We start from the raw sequence: 19,674 nt of genomic DNA, 5'->3' as shown, positions 1-19,674 counted from the left end.
TGGGGACACATCATCATTTTTGAAAGCTTTCTCTTGGTGAGACAAGAGAGCTACGGCCAGAGAGTGGTGAGGTGTGGTCATCGTGCTGGGCCTAGATCCATCCTGGAACTTCCTAAGAGGAGGGTAAAGTCTTGGAATTATAAACAGAAGAGTTTGGGAGTCAGGGGAAAAAAAAATATCTGACCATAGATTTGCTACCTTGGAATCAGTAATGGAACCCTATCCCAGAGGCATGAAAGGTGACACTTGTTTTTAGCCTATTGTCAAAATCAAACAAGATGACGTATGGGAAAAACTGTTAGAATGCTAAGACCTGCCCATGAAAAACATGTTTTATCACCACAACCTGAAGGCACCGTCCTCCTGGCCTGATCTCAGGTGAGCGGCACCTGAAACCACTAGCGGGCGCCATGAGGTGGGAATTCCAGAAGACCTGTTGGAGCCAGCTAGGAACCAAAGAACCCCAGGAGAGTCACTTGGAAGGCTTTCTGGAGAAAGTGACATGAGTATGAAACATAAATAATGAGTCCTGTTTAGCCAAGTAGCACACAGTCTGGGGAAAAGGAAAAGCATCCACATACACACAAAAAAAATCTGGCAAGAGAGAGCACATGAGTCATTCAAGTCACTGCTCTCTAAAATGTGCAAGTTTCTCTGTGAGTCCAGCAGGTTGAGGAGGTGGAAGGGGAGCCTTATCTTGTAAGGATGTGGCTTCTCTTAAATGCAGGCAGGCACGGGAGAGGACATGGATCTTTCTTGAAATGCAATTTTCTGCTTGTTTACAAATGATTAACTACCACAATCAATTGTGGCAAAGTTCAGGTCACTGCATCCATTGGGACAACAGTGAGATAGTGCCTTGTGCTCGGGGTAATGATAACTGGGATGCACATAGGAGGGTCTGACAGCAGAGTTTGTGTTCTGTGTTCTGGACCCAATTAATGTGAAGGCATGGCCGCCCTCTGGGGCTTTCCATCTGTCCCCTCGCTGATCTTCCTCATCTGCATTCCCAGCCCCAGCTGGGCTCCTCTGGCAGGTGTGGTGGGATAGGGAGCAGGCTGGCACTCAAGAGTACTCCCCTCTGTGTCAGGAGGTAGGTTAAAGCCTTAATATTTTATACATTCAAACCTCAAAACCTCATAAAGTAGATATTAATGGATTATCATCTCCATTTTTCAGATTAGAAGACAGAGAGATTGGGTACCTTGTGTAAGGAAGTCAAATGCAGTTTCTCCCAGCCCATCCTCAGGCTCCCTCCTGTCTCCCCCGACCTCGAGTCCCCTCGTCTACACCTGCAATATTAACAGCAACGGGAGGGTCATCCACCACATTTATAAAGCCCCATATGGGCTGCGGATGCCAGGTCCGTGCAGGTTGGACTTTAATCTGTTGATTCTGGGCAGTCAGTGATGGTTTTCAGGGAGCTGTGTTTGGGAGCCTTGGCCGTTTGCACATTGCCCTTGAGTTTGTGCTCTGCTGCTCCCAACCCCACTCCAGGGCTCCTTGCCACAGGCAGGCCAGGCGCCATCTCCAGCTGAGAGGCGGGGCTCACAGTGTCCACCCTACAACCACAAAGGTGAAGACACCCATCCTCCTTCGGCTTGCGGGTCCTTTGGGAATCGTTCCTAGAGGTGTTGAGGTGCACTTTTGCTTGGATTTGGCCGTGACAAGAGAGCTTTAGGGGACATTTTTCTTTAATCCCATTTAAGGGGGAGGCCACAGAGAAATGACCAGGCAATCAGTGTGTTATTCAGAATAATGAAAAGTGGAAGGTGAAACTCTCTTCTAGGCTTAAATCAAACAGGTTGGTCCACCATACATGAATGGCACCTGCCTTTGCCACGTTCAACCTTAGAGGGAGGACAGTGAGTTCCCCCTACCCGTGACATGGGAGAGGTGATAGGTGAAGAGCAGTGGTGTTTATGGAACTCTTTTCAGGTTGCTACCGCTCATGCTTGTATGGGGGTTACTAGCAAATGTGGGAGACACATGTGAAATCTAGCAGTACCAGCCACCTGCTTCACTTCCCAGAGAGGTCAGCGAAGCTCTCTGTTTCCCCCTAGCTACAGTGAAGTTTGACGTAAGTTATATAGGAACACCACCGCATATTTGGATAATTATTCTCTTATAGTTAGCATTTTTATAATGCCTACTTGTGAAACATTTTCATATCTAGTATCCCATCTGACTCTCTCAACTCTGCCAAGTAAGCATGGTCCTCCACATTTTACAGATGAGGAAAGAGAGTCAGAGAGAGTCAATAAAAATAGATCAGTTTACTCATAGAGAGAGCACATAGAATGTGCCAGGCACTCTTCAAAGCGTTTTAGGGGCGCCTGGGTGGCTCAATCAGTTAAGCATCTGCCTTTGGCTCAGATCATGATCCCAGGGTCCTGGGATCGAGCCCTGCATCAGGATCCCTTGCTCAGTGGGGAGCCTGCTTCTCCCTCTCCCTCTGTGCACTCTCTCTCTCAAGTAAATAAATAAAATCTTTAAAAAAAAAAAAAGAAAATTAAAAAAACAAAGTGTTTTAAATATTGAAATTTATTTAAATTTCACAACAACCTGTGAGTTGGGTACTATTATTCTTCTTGTTTTATAGATGGGGTAAGTCAAGCTCGGAGAGGTTAATGATTTGCCGTGGGCCACACAGCTAGTGAAACATACCAAGAGAACTGGAACTCAGGTAGATAGGCTCTAGAGCTCTACGGCCTCTCGTCAACTTGCTCAAAGTCACAGAGCTAGAAAGAGACAAAATGCAAAGCTTGGCTGGACTTCCCACCCTGCCTTCCACGTCGCAGTAACAGCTCACATATCTGAGTGTTTAACATGGGCCCGTTCGACTCACTTTACTTCTGTTATTCTACTTAAGCCTCACCGCTTTGCATTTGAGGAAACTGAGGCTTCGATGTAAAGTAACTTGCCCAGGTCAGCTGGGGTGGCTCAGAGGTTTAGTGCTGCCTTCCGCCCAGGGCGTGATCCTGGAGACCCGGGATCGAGTCCCATGTCAGGCTCCCTGCATGGAGCCTGCTTCTGTCTCTGCTTGTGCCTCTCTCTCTCTCTCTGCGTGTCTTATGAATAAATAAATAAAATCTTTAAAAAAATAAAATAAAGTAACTTGCCAAAGGTGACAAAGCGAGCAAGTGGCAGAGAAAGGATTTGAACCCAGGCAGTCTGGACCTCGAGCCCCTCATCCTCACTAACAGCTTGTCCTTTTGGCTGCCTCTTTCTTGTGTAGAACTTTCCATTGTTCTCCCTGGTGTCCAGAGTCATAGGTAAGTTTCTGTCTGTACAAAGTCTAAGGGGTTTCCGGTCACTGTTGATTTTTTGTTTACTTTGCTGACCTGTTTGCTCTATGGGGACAGAAGCTGACAGCAGTGCTCCCTGCGTGGACCTTTCATTGACCTAGGAGCCTCGGCAGAAGCTCGGTCTCATACTGAAAATGAAGACATCTCCGCCGCAGGGGTGGAGGGCACTGGCAGAGCTGATTCTTCTCTGTGCTGCTCTGGGCTGCCTCAGTTTACCTGGCTCCAGGTAAGTGACGGTCACACATGATTCCCCAGTCAATCATGTGACAGGGAGTATAAAGCCACAGAGTGCTGACCGCCTCTTTGTTGAGTGCCTATTGAATAAGGAACATCTCTTGAAGCAGTTTGCATGCATTTGATAAAATATCAACAACTCCCTTGAAATTATTGTGGAACCAAGCATCTGACTTCAACAAAAGTGCCCAGAAGAAACTGACATGTTTGAATGTATTTTGTCACGCTGAGAAGAATAGGATACTTGTTCTGTGTTCTGAACAAAGCCCCGGTGTGATTCTTTATGCAAAAGAAGGTTTGTTGTGTATGGAAAAAAGAGCCAATTCACATCAATGATTTTAATTTATGGGAGGGACTCACTCTATCTGCTCATCAACCCAAACTCTTTGGGTTCTCAGGTGCTCTTGCTCACCCACTGGCGTTCTCTCTCTCTCTCTCTCTCTCTCTCTCGCTCTCTCTCATACACACATACACACACACTCCATATGTTCTCAGCAGATAAATGCTAATTGATTTATTTCATCATTTTGTTAACAGGATATAAAACAGGCTAAAGAAATTATCTGAGTGAAAGCTCAAACTTGAGCTTCAGTGAGACAAGTGCCAGTGACTTGGCAATTGGGGCATCCTCTCTACATGAAAAGTCCCTACCATGAATGCTGAAGCACTCAGGTGTCCCAGGCCACCTTGTGAGCAACCCTCTGGGAGGAAGGACTGTTAGTGCTATTCCTTTTGTTCATTCCATAAATGTTTCCTGAGCACAACCTCCCACTTACCGTGAGGAGCACCAGTACCCATTGGACACACGCCTTGGTCTCAGCTCTGTTTAGCACTCAGCTGTCACTGGGCACTGTCCCTAAGACCAGGACGGTGAGTGCTCACTACGCATTGCGCACTCAACAAATAGTAACTATTATGATTGTCAAGAATCTCAACTTGGCCCCAAGAAGAACCAAGGTTACCAAGGCCTTCCTTAGGTGCACACACTCTGTATACACAGAGAAGGGTTATGGACCCGAGGAAATGTGTCTGGAATGGAGGTTTGAAGGGGCTCATAGCAACCCTGCCCACAGTAGTGACCCCTGCATGATACAGAGATGAGTAAGCCACAGAGAGCTTGTGTTCTCATGGAGAAAGCCAGCACGTGAGCACACTCTATGTGTACTGCTGCAAGAGAAGATACAGGGACAGGTGGGAACCAAGAGAGGGAGTGACCAGCTCTACTGGGCATGCAGGGTATGTGGGAAGGCTTCTAGAAGACAGGGTACTCACACTGAATCTTTATATATGAATAGGTGTTGTCAAACGGCCAAGGCAGTGGAGGGAGCTCCAGGCAGAGGAAGCACCACAGACAAAGACATGGAAGTAGGACAAACCTGGTGTGTCCCTGAAGCTTCAAATCTATTTCAGGAGGCCTTGAGCACAGGCCACAGTGGAGTGCCACCAAAGTGGGAGTGAGCAGGGTCAGAGCAGAGAGGACCAAGAACACTAGGGTGCTGGCTAAGGAGCTTGACTCTTACCCTCCCAGGCAATAGGGAGCCATTGAAGAGTTCTAAGCCAAGGAGCAACATGATCATATTTATACATTAGAAGGTTCACTCTGACGTAGGAAGCGGAGGTAGGAGAGGGTAAGTAGAGGCCCTGTTCAACCCTCCAGCCATGTCCAGAGGTGGATATTAATCTCATACTTACATGGTGTAGAGTAGCAAAATGATCCTCAAAGAGAGGAGGAGATTCACTCACTCTGTCAGTCTCAAACCAGGTGTGGTGCTCGGCCCCTCCCCGTGATTTCCACCGGGCAGCCCTGCAAGCAGCAGGTATTTGAATTCCATGTCAAGCGTGGAAGAACAGGCTTCAGTTCTGAAACAGGAGAAGCTGAGACCTCCCTCCTGTTAGCTGAGAACAGTTTCTTGTCTTGAGTTCTTCTTATAATCAAGCCAGATGAACTCATCACACTGTCACCAGACCGGTGGCTTATTTATTGCCACTCTGCGCCAGGCACTGAGCTACATGAGCTCTCATCCCTCACGGTTATCTGGGGTACGTGCTGTTGTTTACAGTGTAACCGAGAGGAAAAGAAACTAAGATTGAGAGATAATGTCATTGTCACAAGGCTACTTACTTCATATGTAACAGAATATGGATTCAGATCCAAGACTTTTTCTGGTTCCAGAGCTCCTGTGTAACCCTGCACCATTCTACCTCTCAAGTGCATTATCCCCTCTCGTTGTGTATCTGACCTACTGGACCCATGCCCCTTCTCTGTCCCTGGGCCACACATTTGTTGCCTTGAAAGGTTGCTTTAAATTTCACGCCTACAATGGCAACTGACAGAGAAAGGAGAAATTGAAAATCTGCCACCCAGAGGCTGCCCCTTCTAGCAAAGAGAAAGGATGCTGGTTGCAGAGGGGATGCAGCTGCCTAACAAATTGTGTGTGACAAGAAAGTTGTTGTGTCAGGACATTTCTACAGAAAGCCAAAATATATTGACATACCGCATCTATATAAGCTGATGGCTTGCAATTTACTGCTGACCTAATCCTGCCTTACTCGGTGGATCCATCTTTATTTTGATCAGAAACTCCTGTTAGAAAGAGAGTAAGAGACAGGGACCCAGTGAAATATGTCCTGATGTTGGCAGTAGCTTTCCACACACCTCGAGGAAAGGCACATCCCTGCCATTCCTTATGTAGAGAGATATGTTCCAAGAACCTGTAGCAGGGTGTTTATTGTAGTATTATTTGCAATGGAAAAACAGTGGGAATATGTAAATGTCCTTCAAAAAAGAAAAAGAATAAATCGAATGCAATTTATGTCCTCTGATGGGATATCTAGGTAAAGATCTCTTTATGAACAAACGAGCATTGGGCTCAGACATAGAGATTGACAAAAGCAATTTACACAATGATATGTACAGTAAGAGTAAAGCATACAAAAACAGTGTTCTATGTCACACATATGGATAGATACATAAAAATATTTAAAAGATTCAAGGATATGTGTAAATTCCTAACAATAGTTCCCTATGAAAAGGAGGAGAAGGAAATGGAACTGGAACTGGTATCACACGCAGATGAGAAATGTATAGGGTTATTCATTTTTATTTAAAAAAAGAAAGACTAGAGGCACCTGGGTGGCTCAGTTGGTTAAGCATCCAACTCTTGATTTTGGCTCAGGTCATGATCTCAGGGTTGTGGGATGGAGCCCTCACATTGGGCTCAGCTCATCAGAGTCTGCTCAGGATTTTCCCTTTCCCTCTCCCTCTGCCACTCCTCTGCTCATGCTCTCTCTTTCTCTCTCCAATAATGAATGAATGAATGAATGAATGAATGAGAGACACTTGAAGGAAATATACCAAAATGTTAATAATTGCCAATCCTGTGTTGTGAGTACATGAGTGTTTATTACTTTATTTTCTGTACTTCTCTGGGCATGTTTAAGTTTTCAACATTAAAAACATACAGAGGATTTTTTTTAAAAAAGATTTTATTTATTTATTCATGAGAGACACAGAGAGAGAGAGGGGCAGAGACACAGGCAGAGGGAGAAGCAGGCTCCATGCAGGGAGCCCGATGTGGGACTCGATCCCAGGACTCCAGGATCATACCCTGGGCCGAAGGCAGGCTCTAAACCGTTGAGCCACCCAGGCATCCCCCATACAGAGGATTTTGAGTGACAGAGTCAATTCAGCGAGTCAAAAGTCCATCTAGTTTATTTCTGTAAAAATCCATAGGTGTGAGAGCCGTTAGCTATATCCCTACACAGAGGCCAGGATTTAAAGATGCGACTTAGTGCCAGCCTTTCTTTCAGATTTGCGTTTTGTAGGGCTAATAAACCACACACATCCCAACTGCTATAATTTACAAACATACTATTTACGCAGCTGATTACTTCATTATATTGCCACCTCCATAATGAAAATGGGGCACAAAAATGAGACATCCGGTGGCTCTAACTACTTTTTACCAAGTTCCTTCTGTAAATGATCATCTTGCCTATTAACAGGCTTTCAAATCTTAGAGAGGAAAATAATTGTGACTCTGAATAGTGTGTGTGTGTGTGTGTGTGTGTGTGCACTCCTGTTACTTATCCACCCCGTCTCAATTGTGGCCCAGAATTGGGTTGATCATTGCTGAAAACACAATGTAACTGTTTCTGAGTTGAAACAGGAAGAAGGTACCCTGCCGAGCTGTCAAATATATACTTAGGAGAAGCCGAATCACAGACAGTATTGTTTTGTCAAACCTGGGCAAATTAGTAGATAAGAGCACATTCTGAGCCCCCCCACTGGTGTGCAGCATCCTGCCTCAAGTAACCATTTTAAAGCATCCACCTGTGGTTTCCAGGAGAGTCTTTGACCTTTCGTTAAAGATCCAACTTTACTAGGCAATTGATTTTTGCTGGTCTCTGGGGCGGTTGTGGAGATGGATTTCACTGTAGTTAATATTATACTCTTTTTAGGACTTTTGCCAAGTGAGAATGTATTGTTAATGACCTTGTCTGGAGTGATGTACTATGTATTTGAGTCAAGCTCTGTGATGCTCTCCCTAATGACTCAATCTTGGACGCAAGGAGGGAAGAAGCGTTGCACGGAGAAGGAGGGCACCGGTAGAGTGGATGCTGGCCTGGTTCCCGGTTTGGGGAAACGGTTGCAGAGGTTCTAGAGTCCAACAGACCTCAGCTAAGACCCTCAGACCACCGCGAACCAGCTGTATGACTCTCAGGCATTTCCCTCATCTATCCAAGCGGCAGTGTCTTCTCACATTGCTGTGGGGACTCCGTGAGATAGCACAGGTCAAACTCCGTGCTCGCGTCTTGACACGTCCTGGGTGCTCAGCAAATCTGTTTCCTTTCTCATCTCTCGTGTCTTGGAAAGGAACACAGATGACAAAGATCTTACAGTGTTATATGCTCTCCGATGGAAGAAAAGCAAAATCTTAATAATACACCCATCATGTTACACGTAGGGAAACTGGAGGCCTAGACAGATTCAGTGACACGTTCATTTATTCATTCTATGGAATGACCCACTGAGTGCCAGGAACTCAACAAAAAGGGTTCCCTTACTTTCTGGGCGTATTTCAGGTCTCACATCACTTGACTGCTCCGCAGATGTGACACTGCCTGTCTCCCCACCACCCACCCTGGCCTCACCTATGCCCCCACCCACTGCCCTCTGCTGCCTGTGCTCAGGACTGGCAGGGCACCAACCTTTCTTGGTCTGCGGGTGGTAGTGATGTTCCGCAAGGACTTACCCTTGGCCTTTGTCTCCTCTCAAGAACAGTCTCATCTTCTTCCATAGCTTTGCATGATCAGATCCATATCTCTTGTGAAAATCTCTCTTCTGAGTGTGAACCCCACGTAGGAACCAATTGCTGAATACTCTATACAGGTGTTCCATGAGCACCTGGAACTCAGCATGTCCCAACCACATCTTCCCCGACAAGCCCTTTTGCTCCTAAACAGGAAACAAGCATCGGCTCGAACCCCTTCCTCTCTAATGCCTTCCTATTCCACCTGCGCAGTGCCTCATATACCTGTCCTCCCCAAGTGCTCTCCCCCAGACGCTGCCATGGTTCAAGCTCGCATCACTCGTTGGTGCTACTGCCAAGAGGCTCTTACCTGCTTGTCCCACGTCCAGGCTTTCCCCACCCCTGCCCAGGCTCCATACTGTAGCCCCTAAAAAGCAAAGCTCTGGCCATGGGGCCTGCATGCTTAAAAACTTTGCCTAATGGATAAAGTCCCAAAGAGCTAAGATAGGAGATCTGGTTCTCTTTTCCCATTCTAAAACAAACTGAGAGTTCCAGAAGGCAGAGCCTGTGTTCTCTATGTGCCTGTGTCCCTGTAGCTCAGTACCCTGAATGTTGTTTGTTCTCAGCCAATGTTTCATGGACTCTTAACATGATAGGGTGCCTTAAAGACCATCTAGTCCAGGGGTGTCTGGATGGCGCAGTTGATATGCATCCAACTCTTGATTTGGGCTCAGGTCATGATCTCCGGGTAGTGGGATCAAGCCTGGCATTGGACTCTGTACTGGGCATGGAGCCTGCTTAAGAGTCGCTCTCTCTGTCTCCCTCTGCCCCTCTCCCCTTCAAAAAATAAAAATAAAAAAACAAAACAAAAAACAAAATACCATCTAGTTCAAACCTCTCCTTTCCTACAGCATAACACAAGACCCGCAGAGAGGGGGGATTTGCTTAAAGTCCTCTATCCAGCTGTGGTTGTATTACCTGCATATCTATAGCAGTTTAGAGTTTATAAAGTGCTTTCATATGTGCTTTCTTAGTTAATCATAGAAAAAACCTTGTGGGATATCTATAGTTCTCCCGTTATATAGATGAGAAAAAGTGGAACTCACACAGGTAGAAAAAGCACCCCAAGATCCCCCAACTGCTGATCTTCTGCTCTGAGCTCAGTACTCTTTCAACCATAGCTAGCCAAAATGTAAAGCACTTAGGACTGTTCAGTAACTGTTTGCTGGATGACTTAACCTATACTTGAATTATAAACTACTAGCCTCACATAATTGAGCAAATATATATTTACTGAGTGGGTGGGAGGGATGGTTGCATGTATACTTAATTCCCTTCTGACACTTGACTGTGTTTTCTCATGATGATCCTGTAGAAGTGAAAGGCCACAATCTCTTGAGTCAAACGCAGTCAATGAGAGCCTTGCCAAGAGCAGACAAACACGGAGTGTGGATGTCACGCTGATGCCTATTGATTGTGAACTGTCCAGCTGGTCCTCCTGGACCATGTGTGATCCCTGTCAGAAGAAAAGGGTAAGTACTCTGGCCTGGGGGGAGCTGTAAGCTTCAAGAAGCCCTATCTCTCAGCGAGATTGGCTGGGGCAGTGCTGACAGTGACTGGCACATGGTAGGACCTCGATAAATATTGGCTTATTTAATTCATGAATTCTGTTCCTCTGTGCTTCCAAGTAGTAGATCCTTTCTTCGACCTTCCAGTTATTTTCCTAGCATATCTCTCCTGGCTCTTGTTAACAGCTTCCTTCTCTGACTTACTGCCTCCAACTTTGCTATCTCAATGCATCTTCATTGTGCAACCAGAGGAGCTATCAAAAATGCAAGTCTGGCCTGTCTTTTCCCAGCTTGAAACCATTTGAAGTCTACACATGGCCCTTAGGCTCAAATCCAGACTCATGACATTCATGGCCTCCAGAACATAGACCTGGATGACATCTCCATAAAACGTCCCCTGCTCCAGCACACAGAACACTTGACTCTCTCTGACCACTTCTCATGCCCTCTCTGCCTTTATTCATGCTGTTTCCTCAGGCTGGAGTGACCTTCCCCATGTCCATCACTGGCTAACACATACTCATGATTTGAAATTCTTATAAGCCACCTCTCTGAGCCTCTCCTTGACTTCTCAGCCATATGCTCAGTTAGATAGGCCATCTCTGAGCTGTAATAGCTCTGTATTCTTCCTGTCACTTACTTTCCCTTAATTGTTTACCTTTATGTTAAATGGTGAGCTGTTGAAGGTTTATTCAGTTCTGTATAGAATTCGGTGCAGTTAAATTTCTGGAACATAATGGGTGCTCCATAAATGTATATTGTTTGATTTCATGATATTTTATGACACCTCTGTAAGAAAGGGAAGACAGTTGTGACACTTTCCGTGAGGCAGATGAGTAAAACAGACTCAGAACGGGTGGTTTGTCACATTCACCTGGTAGCAAATAACAGGCCTTGAACTCAGCCTTCTGGCTTCTTGCATGGTGTTTTCCCATAAAACAACCTCACAACAACAAATAAACCACGTGGTCTTTGCAGTATTTGTTATTCAGGTTCCCTTGTCCTAAGAGAGCTGACCCAGGATCCCAGCTGTGGGCAGAGCAGGTGTGTCAGAGAAGAGAGAACAATCGCCATTTCCCCAACTCCTCAGGACATCAAAGCATCCATGGGCTAAGACCCTAATGAGGTTGTGAAAGTGAGCCCAGGACAGTTAACTGGAGCTTTGTGAAGATTCAAGCTGGATCATTCCATTCCCAAAGTGAGCTTTATTGCTGAAGTTATCAACATCAATCCAATTATCTGTATAATTGCTTCATCTGCCCCATAAACCAGGAAGACTCAGTGCGAGTCAGCCAGCCAGCCAGCCAGAGCTCTTCACTCGGAGCTTGTTACGCGCTTGCCCTCAGTGGACATCATCACTCTCTGCAGGGTCACTGGCTGGGAGTATCAAAACCTTCCTACTGGCATTTCGAGATGTCTCTTTTCATCATTTCCACGTTCCTCAAACCCATTTTGTCTTTGGAGCCTGGGGCTGGTCATCTAGCATATTCTTTGCAGACCTCATCTCTGTCCTGCCAGTCTCAGCCTTCCAAGAAGAAAGACCCTCTGGAAGTGCAAAAGAGCATGGGTGAATGGTTGTCTGTATTTGGGGGTGGGGCAGGATTTCCAGACACTATCCAACATGGTTAGCTAACAACATGGTTGGTTACCATGGCATTCTTCAAAGGGGCTGCTACCTTGGTTTGTATCCTTTTGTTGCACCAGATTCTTACCTACAACTAAGATTTGGAAGCCACCAACTCTGATTACTTTCTCCTGGGAATTATTTCTCATTGCCTCATAGTAAAATGCTGAACCTAACCTAACTGAGGTCTGGGAGACCCCGCGTTACCTGTCCCTGGCTATATCTCCCTCCACCCGTGGCCATCTGCCCTCTTGTACCCTTCTCTCCAGCCATGAGTAATTTCTTTTTGCATTCTGAAACAAGGCACACTCTAGTCTCTCAGGTTTGGTATAGCAGTTTTCTCCATCCAGATTATTCTTCTCTACCCTCCTCATGCCACCTCTTCCTGTTTGCCTGATATCTCTACTCTCTTTGCATCTCTGAGTTTGCATCAGGGATGCCCCTAACAGTTTAAGGAGCAGTCTGTCTTTCCTTATCACACTGTGTTGTCACTGGCTGGTGCTTACCATCACCACCACCACCATCTGTGACAACCTCTTTGAGAGCATGCTAGAGGCCAGGACCATGATTAAAACCAAATAAATAAGCAGTTACGGAATGAACAGGTCCCAGGGTGAAAGGTACAACATAGGCAATATAATCAAGGATATTATAATAGCGTTGCATGGTGACAGATGGTAGTTACACTTGTGGTGAGCATGATGTAATGTATAGAGTTGTGGAATTACTGTGTTATGCACTTGAAACTAATGTAACATTGTCAACTGTACTTCAGTAAAAAAGAAAATACAAACAAGCATAAACACCTACCTTTTCAACATTGGGTGGCTCAATTAATGTTCTAGAAATTCAGTATTTTTGGAATAAACAAACAGGAAGTTAGAGAAATATTGACTGCTAAAAATTATTAATAATAATAAAGAAAAATAAGTATAAGAAATTGTGTGCCAGCTACGTACCAGACAACATAATTTGATTTCACATATAAATCATATATGTAATTGAAACTCGGTAACTGTGTGTTTAGGTAATTCATTGCCCCTACTCTATAGATTTAACAAAATGAGATCACAGAGGTTAAGTAACTTGCCAACATCACATAACTACAAAGTATCAGAGTCAGGTGCCCCTGCTTTTTCATTTATAAGATACTAAGTAAACAAGAACCCACTTGAATCAACCCACTGGAGTAATCAAGCTGAGAGATTGTGGTTTTGTATTATTGAACTGGCTATGTCTACTCACCCTATTGAACTGGTCTACTCACCCTTTGACTCTGAAGCCAGGGTTTTTCTCCCATTCAGCAAATCTTTATTGATCACTGGAGCTGCAGAGATCAAAGGCAAGGTCTCTGCCCTCAGAGAGCTCACAGTCTAGTTCAAACAGGCAAGCCAACAGCCAATTGCAACATGGACCCCGGAGTGTACCCCTCAGTTCCTGAGGTCCCCGAGCCTCTGCCCCTGGTTCACCTTGCTCCTCTCTGCCATAGTACAGACATGCCTCCTTGCTCCGGCCCTCTCAGTTCTATGGGGAACCGTGTAACTTCTCTGACAAGGAAGTTGAAGACTGTGTTACCAGCAGACCATGCAGAAGCCAAGTGCGATGTGAAGGCTTTGTGTGCGCACAGACAGGTATAAAGGGATGCAGGAGTGGGAGGGGAAATCTAGCAAATGAAGTGATGAGACCTAATGATGGGGGGGACTGGCCATAGCTTAGTGCTCAAGGTCAGGGTCATATGTCAGGCTGGGAGGCCTCCTTGTCCTCCTTGATCTCTCTTTACATGTATTATTTCACAAAAACAGCCCTATAGAGTAGGTGTTAATATTATCTCCACTGAATGAATGAAGAAATTGAGACTTGGGGAAGTTACTTGCCCAACATCATACAGCAGGTAAGTAGAAGAGCTGCGGCGAGAAATTTGGGATGCAAATTACATTCACTGACGTGAAGGACACCAAAAGAACGTGTGCTGGAATCAGGAATCCTGAGTCAAGTCTCATTTTGACTTTGTGACCTAGGAGAAGTCACTTAATCTTTCTGCATGTTGGTCCTCTCAACAAAATTGAAAGTGATGTTAGTACTTTACAAGCGTGCTCTAAGCATTAAGTGGCACAATGGATATGAATATTCTTTGCAGCGCTGCCTCTCTCAGAGGCTTGGGGCTCAGTACAGCTTGGGGCTCAGTACCTACAATGGTTACACAGGTGGTTAGATCATTTATCTCTGAACAGTTTTTGCAGAGATAGTTCTTGACTTTTGCATTTCTGCATAACCAAGTATAGCATGGCCCCTAATATGTGATATAGTCAGTAAAATTTTTTGGTTAAAGGAAGTAAAGGAGAAAAAGGACAGATGGATGGACAGAGGGAAGGAAATAAATAATCATCTGCTGCAGAACTAAGTCAACACTTGTCTTTCCAACTCATTCATCTTATGAATTCAAGCAAACCTGTGCCTATTTCTCAAAGTCTGCCACAGAACTCCGAGTATTTTGACCCAAACTATCTAGATGGTTGTTGCAACTCTCTACAGTCACTTTACTCATGTGGACTGTGCTTCAGGATTTTTCAGGAAAGAGTTAGAGATTTTTAGAGGAATTTCTAGGGCTTATTGCAAATGCAGGATTCTATGTAATAAATCTGAAAGACTTTTACGGTGTGTCCATGGACTCATTATGGCCAGTGTTCCATGATTCTGACCAGAGTCATAATGGTTATTCAGGCAGGCTTTAGTTTAAGTGCCTTGTAAGAAATGTTTGAAGACCAGATTGATATTCTTCTACTATTAATATTGGTTATAAATGATCAGACACACCTAAAGAAACAGGGTCACCTGTCTTACAGGCTTTATCCCCCAAGAATATGTAAATAAGAAAGGGAGTCAAGTCAGGGGGGTAAGACATTTAAAGGAAGCAAAAGTGCTGCAAATCTTGAATATATAGTCCAAATACTTTTAAAGCTTAAAAATAATCTAAATGGCTATGGTGTTGAAGTTGGTGTTGCTCAGTGGGAAGAATTTGTGATTAGAAATCCATAGTTTCCAATCCTGTTGCAAATATTTACCAGCCATGGGCATTTGGCCTACCCAAACAGTAATTAGAGGAATGACTCTTATCTAGCACTTACCATGAGCCACTACCATTCCATTTATTCATTTAAACCCCCCAACAAGGGGGGGCGGTTAAGAATGGATGACCTCCCTATTTTACAAATGAGCAAACTGAGGCAGGGAGGTCAGGTAACCTGTGGAAGGTCACACAGGTAGCAATGTGCAGGACCCTGCAGGACCCTAGCCAGCCTCAGGGAGAGAAGTCTAGACTTCCCTCCTGTCTGGCCACTTTGATCCTGCCCACACACTTTCCCTTTCCCCATCCTTAATAATCTCCCCTCCAAGTGCATTGGGAAATGCAATACTGGCTTCTTGGGGGGAAGAATGTTAATGCCCTACTGACCCACCTTGATACATGAGGACTAATCAAAGTGGCATGAAAGACCCAGGAGCATGTCTGGCCATAGTTGGTGCTCATCCCATGTTTGTTCCCCTCTTGGCAGCCATGTGACTATAGGTAACACTCTTTCTCCTTACAGGGAGGTGTGTAAACCGCAGACTTCTCTGCAATGGGGACAATGACTGTGGAGACCAGTCTGATGAAGCGAACTGTAGGAGGATTTATAAAAAATGTCAGCATGAAATGGAACAGTACTGGGCAATCGGCCGTCTGGCCAGTGGGTAAGTCACTGTCTTTCTGCCGTATAGATAGGAAGGCACAAAATCAAATGTCAGTCTGCTTGAGAGGAAGGGAGCTGATTTTGGCAGAGTTGCTCCTTTCTACCTTTCTGAAAAAAGATTATGGTGTAAGTGGATGCTTGTAGCCGCTCTCTGAAGAAGGCTCCAGGGAGCTCCAGGGACATGTCTTGAGGAGAGGTACAGGCCACACAGAGGGCTGGGCTAGGAACACTAGGGACAGAGCTGTGTGGAGACCATCCAGGCTTCACCCTGGGGCTGGGCGGGGGAGAATGTTTATTTAACACCTGTTATGTGACTGTGTTAGGTGCTTTCTAAGCATCACCTCCAAATCCTATTGACAGCTTTCAGGGGAGGTTTTAATCTGCTTCTGTATATCTAGGCCCCAGCATAGGGCCTGGCCCAGAGGTTAGGCCCCTAAGTTGTTAGTGAAGAAATGGATTTCCAAGATGGGTCTGCAGTCTGTATTTCAAGCTTCTGGGGATCTCTGAGTTGCTCTAATCCTCTAGAGAGATCAGAGGAGTGAGATCAAAAGGGACCAAGCTAGCCTGGTGTTTTCCCTGATTTCCTGCCACATTCTGCAGCTTCTTAGTTTCCAAGAGGAAGGGTGAGAGCCTCCCCTCACATGTACTAGAAGTCATCGTATATGATGCAGTATGGGGAGAACAGTAACCCTGAGTGGAATTCACTTTCTTCCTAAACATAAATCAAATCTCACTCCTTAAAGGTTGTCATCAGAGAGAGAGATACTCCTCATATGGGGAAGACCTGCTTTCAGGACCACTTCTAAACCAGTGACTATAATCTCCACCTCCTCAATAAGGAAACTGAGGCCTAGAAAAGTTAAGAGAGTTCCTAGGTTCACATGACTAAGAGGTCAACAGAGTGGATATTCCAAGTCAGCCAGACTGGATCACGTAGGAGGAGATGGAAGGACAGCTCACTGGCCCTGGGACCTTGCGGGAGGCACGTTTGTAGGCGGGGCTTCAGTTTTGTCATCTGTAGAAGGAAGTCGATAATATCCTTCCCTCAAGTTCTATAAGGATCAAATAAGCTACTGTGGTTGTAGCAGACAAGCAAAGAGCTTATGTGGTGGGGAGGATGCAGACTGGCAGTAAGACCTTGGGCAGGTCAGTTACCCTCTGTACCTTACCCTCCTCCTCTGTGAAATAAGCACCATCATCATAATCGATATGTCTTTTTTTTTTTATAATCGATATGTCTTAACGATTAATCCTTATAAGGATTAAATGAGCCAATATTTGTAAGTCGATTACAACAGCTGCCTCCACAAAGTAAACACATCATTGTACTGGTTCATAAAAATAAATGTATAGACATTGTTATGATGCATGAAACTCTGTCACAGGGAAGAGAGCCTGAGATGATTCTGTTAGGAACAGAACTGAGGCCAGTGCGCAGAAGCTGAGGGAACACAGAACTCCTTCCAACCACACAAAAAAAGAGCTTTCAGTAGCAGTCATAGCTGGGCAGGATGGAGGCCTGCCTCGGGAGGCAGTGAGAAATAAAGCTACAGCCTGGATTTTCATCCATTCTAGACAGACATGATGATATCTGCTGCCCGGGGCTTGGCGGGACACTATATATGGTGATCCGTACAAAGAGCCACCCACTGCTGGTCTGGTTCCAGTTAGCTCCTAGGTAAATGATAATCATTCAGTGTCTTGTGATGGAGATCATGGAGGATTGAAGAAGGAAACCACCACCCTCGAGGGCACACAGTCTAGTGGGACAAATAATACCAAACATTTATCATAGACCAAGCAGTGTTTGAACACAGTGGGTGTATGTAATCCTCACACCATGAAGCAGGAATTGTCCTCGTGCCCATTTTACAGATGACGAGACCGAGGTACAGAGAGGCTAGCTGGTTTGCCCGAGGTCACATTACTAGTAAATGGCAGAACAGGGATTTGACTCCAGGTGTCTGGCCCCGGAGTTCATGTTCTTAGCTATTTTGTTAAGCCATTCTCCTAAGCTAATGGTAAAGTACAGAGTGATAACTCCTTGAGGGGGCAAGCACAGCAAGTGTTGGACGTCCAAGGCAACAACAGAGCTCAATCTTTCAAGACAAGAAAGAGATAAAACAGTGAGTGGCTGCAAAGGCGTTCTGGGTACAGGGAACAGCACTTCTGCAAAAGAGAAGGAGCAGAGCACACTGGTGGAAGATTAAGCATCTCCAAATGGATGGGACTAGGGTATGTGATCGTGGTCGGGAAGGGCCAGAGGTGAAGCTGGAAAGCTGGTTTGGACCAGATACTGGGGACCTTGAATGTATAGGAGACAAATATCTTGAAGGTATAGGAGACAGATCTCCTCCACCGAGGAGATTTGGTTTCATCATGAGGGTCTACCAGTCAAGATTACATAAACCGATGACCCTAACCTCTCCCCCCTCTCCATGCCTTCCCTGCAGGGTAAATCTGTTCACCAACAGTTTTGAGGGCCCAGTACTCGATCACAGGTATTACGCCGGAGGATGCTCCCCCCATTACATACTGAACACGAGATTCAGGAAGCCCTACAATGTGGAAAGCTACACCCCACAGGTATGTGACGGCCAGGAGGCCACTGCCGGGGCAAGGGAAGGAGCGTGTTCTAAGGAGCCAGCTGGCCGGGAGTCGAGGCTCTGCCCCGCGGCCTGCTAGCTGGTGAGCGTGGATGTATCACTTCTCCTTGAGCTTCCATCCTTTATATGTAAAATGGACAGTTCCTTCCTCTGGGCAGAGTGGTGAGGCCGGCGTGCCACGTACAGTAACAGCAAGAGTTGCAGCAGCAGAATTATTTGAGCAACAGCATCAGAGCTGCTGGAAGACAGAAGTAGAGCTTCGGATTCAGAGACTCACAGACTGGGTGACTGTGCAGGATAGCACCCGAGTAACCCTACATGCTCTGAGCCTCAGTTTCTCAGTCTTTACATTGAGGGTTGGAAGGGTTCTGCGAGGATCAGTGAGACCACGTGTAAAAATGCGTAACACACGCAGCAAACCCCTGGCTTCATGGTGAGTCCTCAGGAAATGTAAACCGCTTTCTTGTTGCTGCCAGTCCCCATCTATTAGAACCAGCATTCTGCGAAGCCTCTTAAATCCAAACTGGCTCTGTCAATATAAGCCTGTGTTGCTATGAACATGCAAACTTCAACGCAATATGCACAGAGAGTGGGGTTTGGGACACACAACGCACATACACGCTGGAGATCCAAAGGAAGGATGTGAGTTCCAGCCTTACTTTGGGCTGAGATCCTTCTCCATGCTGGGCCTCCTCCTCCTCCTCTTCTCCCCATGCATGCTTAGTGGCAAAAAAAAAAAAAAAAAAAAAAAAGCCCAGGGACGAGCACAGCCTGCCCTACAGTACCCACTGCCATTCCCCTCCTTGGTCTCTACTTTCAAGGGAAGATCTCAGCGCAGCCATTTATCATCGCAGTTGAAATAGCCCCTGACCCGGCAGGACATACATCGTAGGTCTTCCCTCTGCAGAGCCAGTGGTTTCGGAGTGTCGAGTCAGGCACTGTGTGTGTTTTATCCACATAGATTCAATCCTCAGAACAAGCCTAATGGGAGGAACAATCATCATCTCTGTTTTACACATGAAGAAATTGAGGCATACAGAGGTTACATTGGTCATCCAAGGTTGCTCAACTGGAAAACAGTGGTGACGTGTTCCACTTCAGGCCACCTTACCCCAGGCCACACTGGGAATCACTTCTCCCTTCCTCAGCAGCTGAGTGTTACGGGAACTGCAGGCAACCGGCAGCTGACGTGTATGAGTGGAGACCCGTGGGGACTGGTCCCTCCAAGGCCATCCCGCCAAGGCCATTTGGCAGCTCCCCTGTGCACAGAACAATACACACTGATTTTTGAGCAAGCAGCTCTTCTAAGTTCTCTGGCAGACACTTTCCTTCCATGCCACTTCATCCCTGCTGC

At 45.8% G+C, this 19,674-nt stretch overlaps 1 protein-coding gene across 1 annotated transcript in view; it reads left to right on the top strand.

Moving 5' to 3' along the window:
* The first annotated feature begins 3,344 nt into the window (after window positions 1–3,344).
* The window catches only part of C8B (complement C8 beta chain), a 38,771-nt gene continuing 22,441 nt past the window's right edge, over window positions 3,345–19,674 (top strand). The window contains exons 1-5 of the mRNA XM_077891927.1: window positions 3,345–3,534; window positions 10,170–10,326; window positions 13,476–13,617; window positions 15,574–15,715; window positions 18,168–18,300. Coding sequence (XP_077748053.1) covers window positions 3,443–3,534; window positions 10,170–10,326; window positions 13,476–13,617; window positions 15,574–15,715; window positions 18,168–18,300 — 666 coding nt within the window. The 5' untranslated portion in view covers window positions 3,345–3,442. The remainder of the gene's footprint in view (window positions 3,535–10,169; window positions 10,327–13,475; window positions 13,618–15,573; window positions 15,716–18,167; window positions 18,301–19,674) is intronic.

Source organism: Canis aureus, chromosome 3 (assembly GCF_053574225.1).
Source record: "Canis aureus isolate CA01 chromosome 3, VMU_Caureus_v.1.0, whole genome shotgun sequence".
Taxonomy (NCBI): Eukaryota; Metazoa; Chordata; class Mammalia; order Carnivora; family Canidae; genus Canis; species Canis aureus.
The sequence above is the reverse complement of the archived record's forward strand: the minus strand, read 5'-3'. Positions and strand labels throughout refer to the sequence as shown.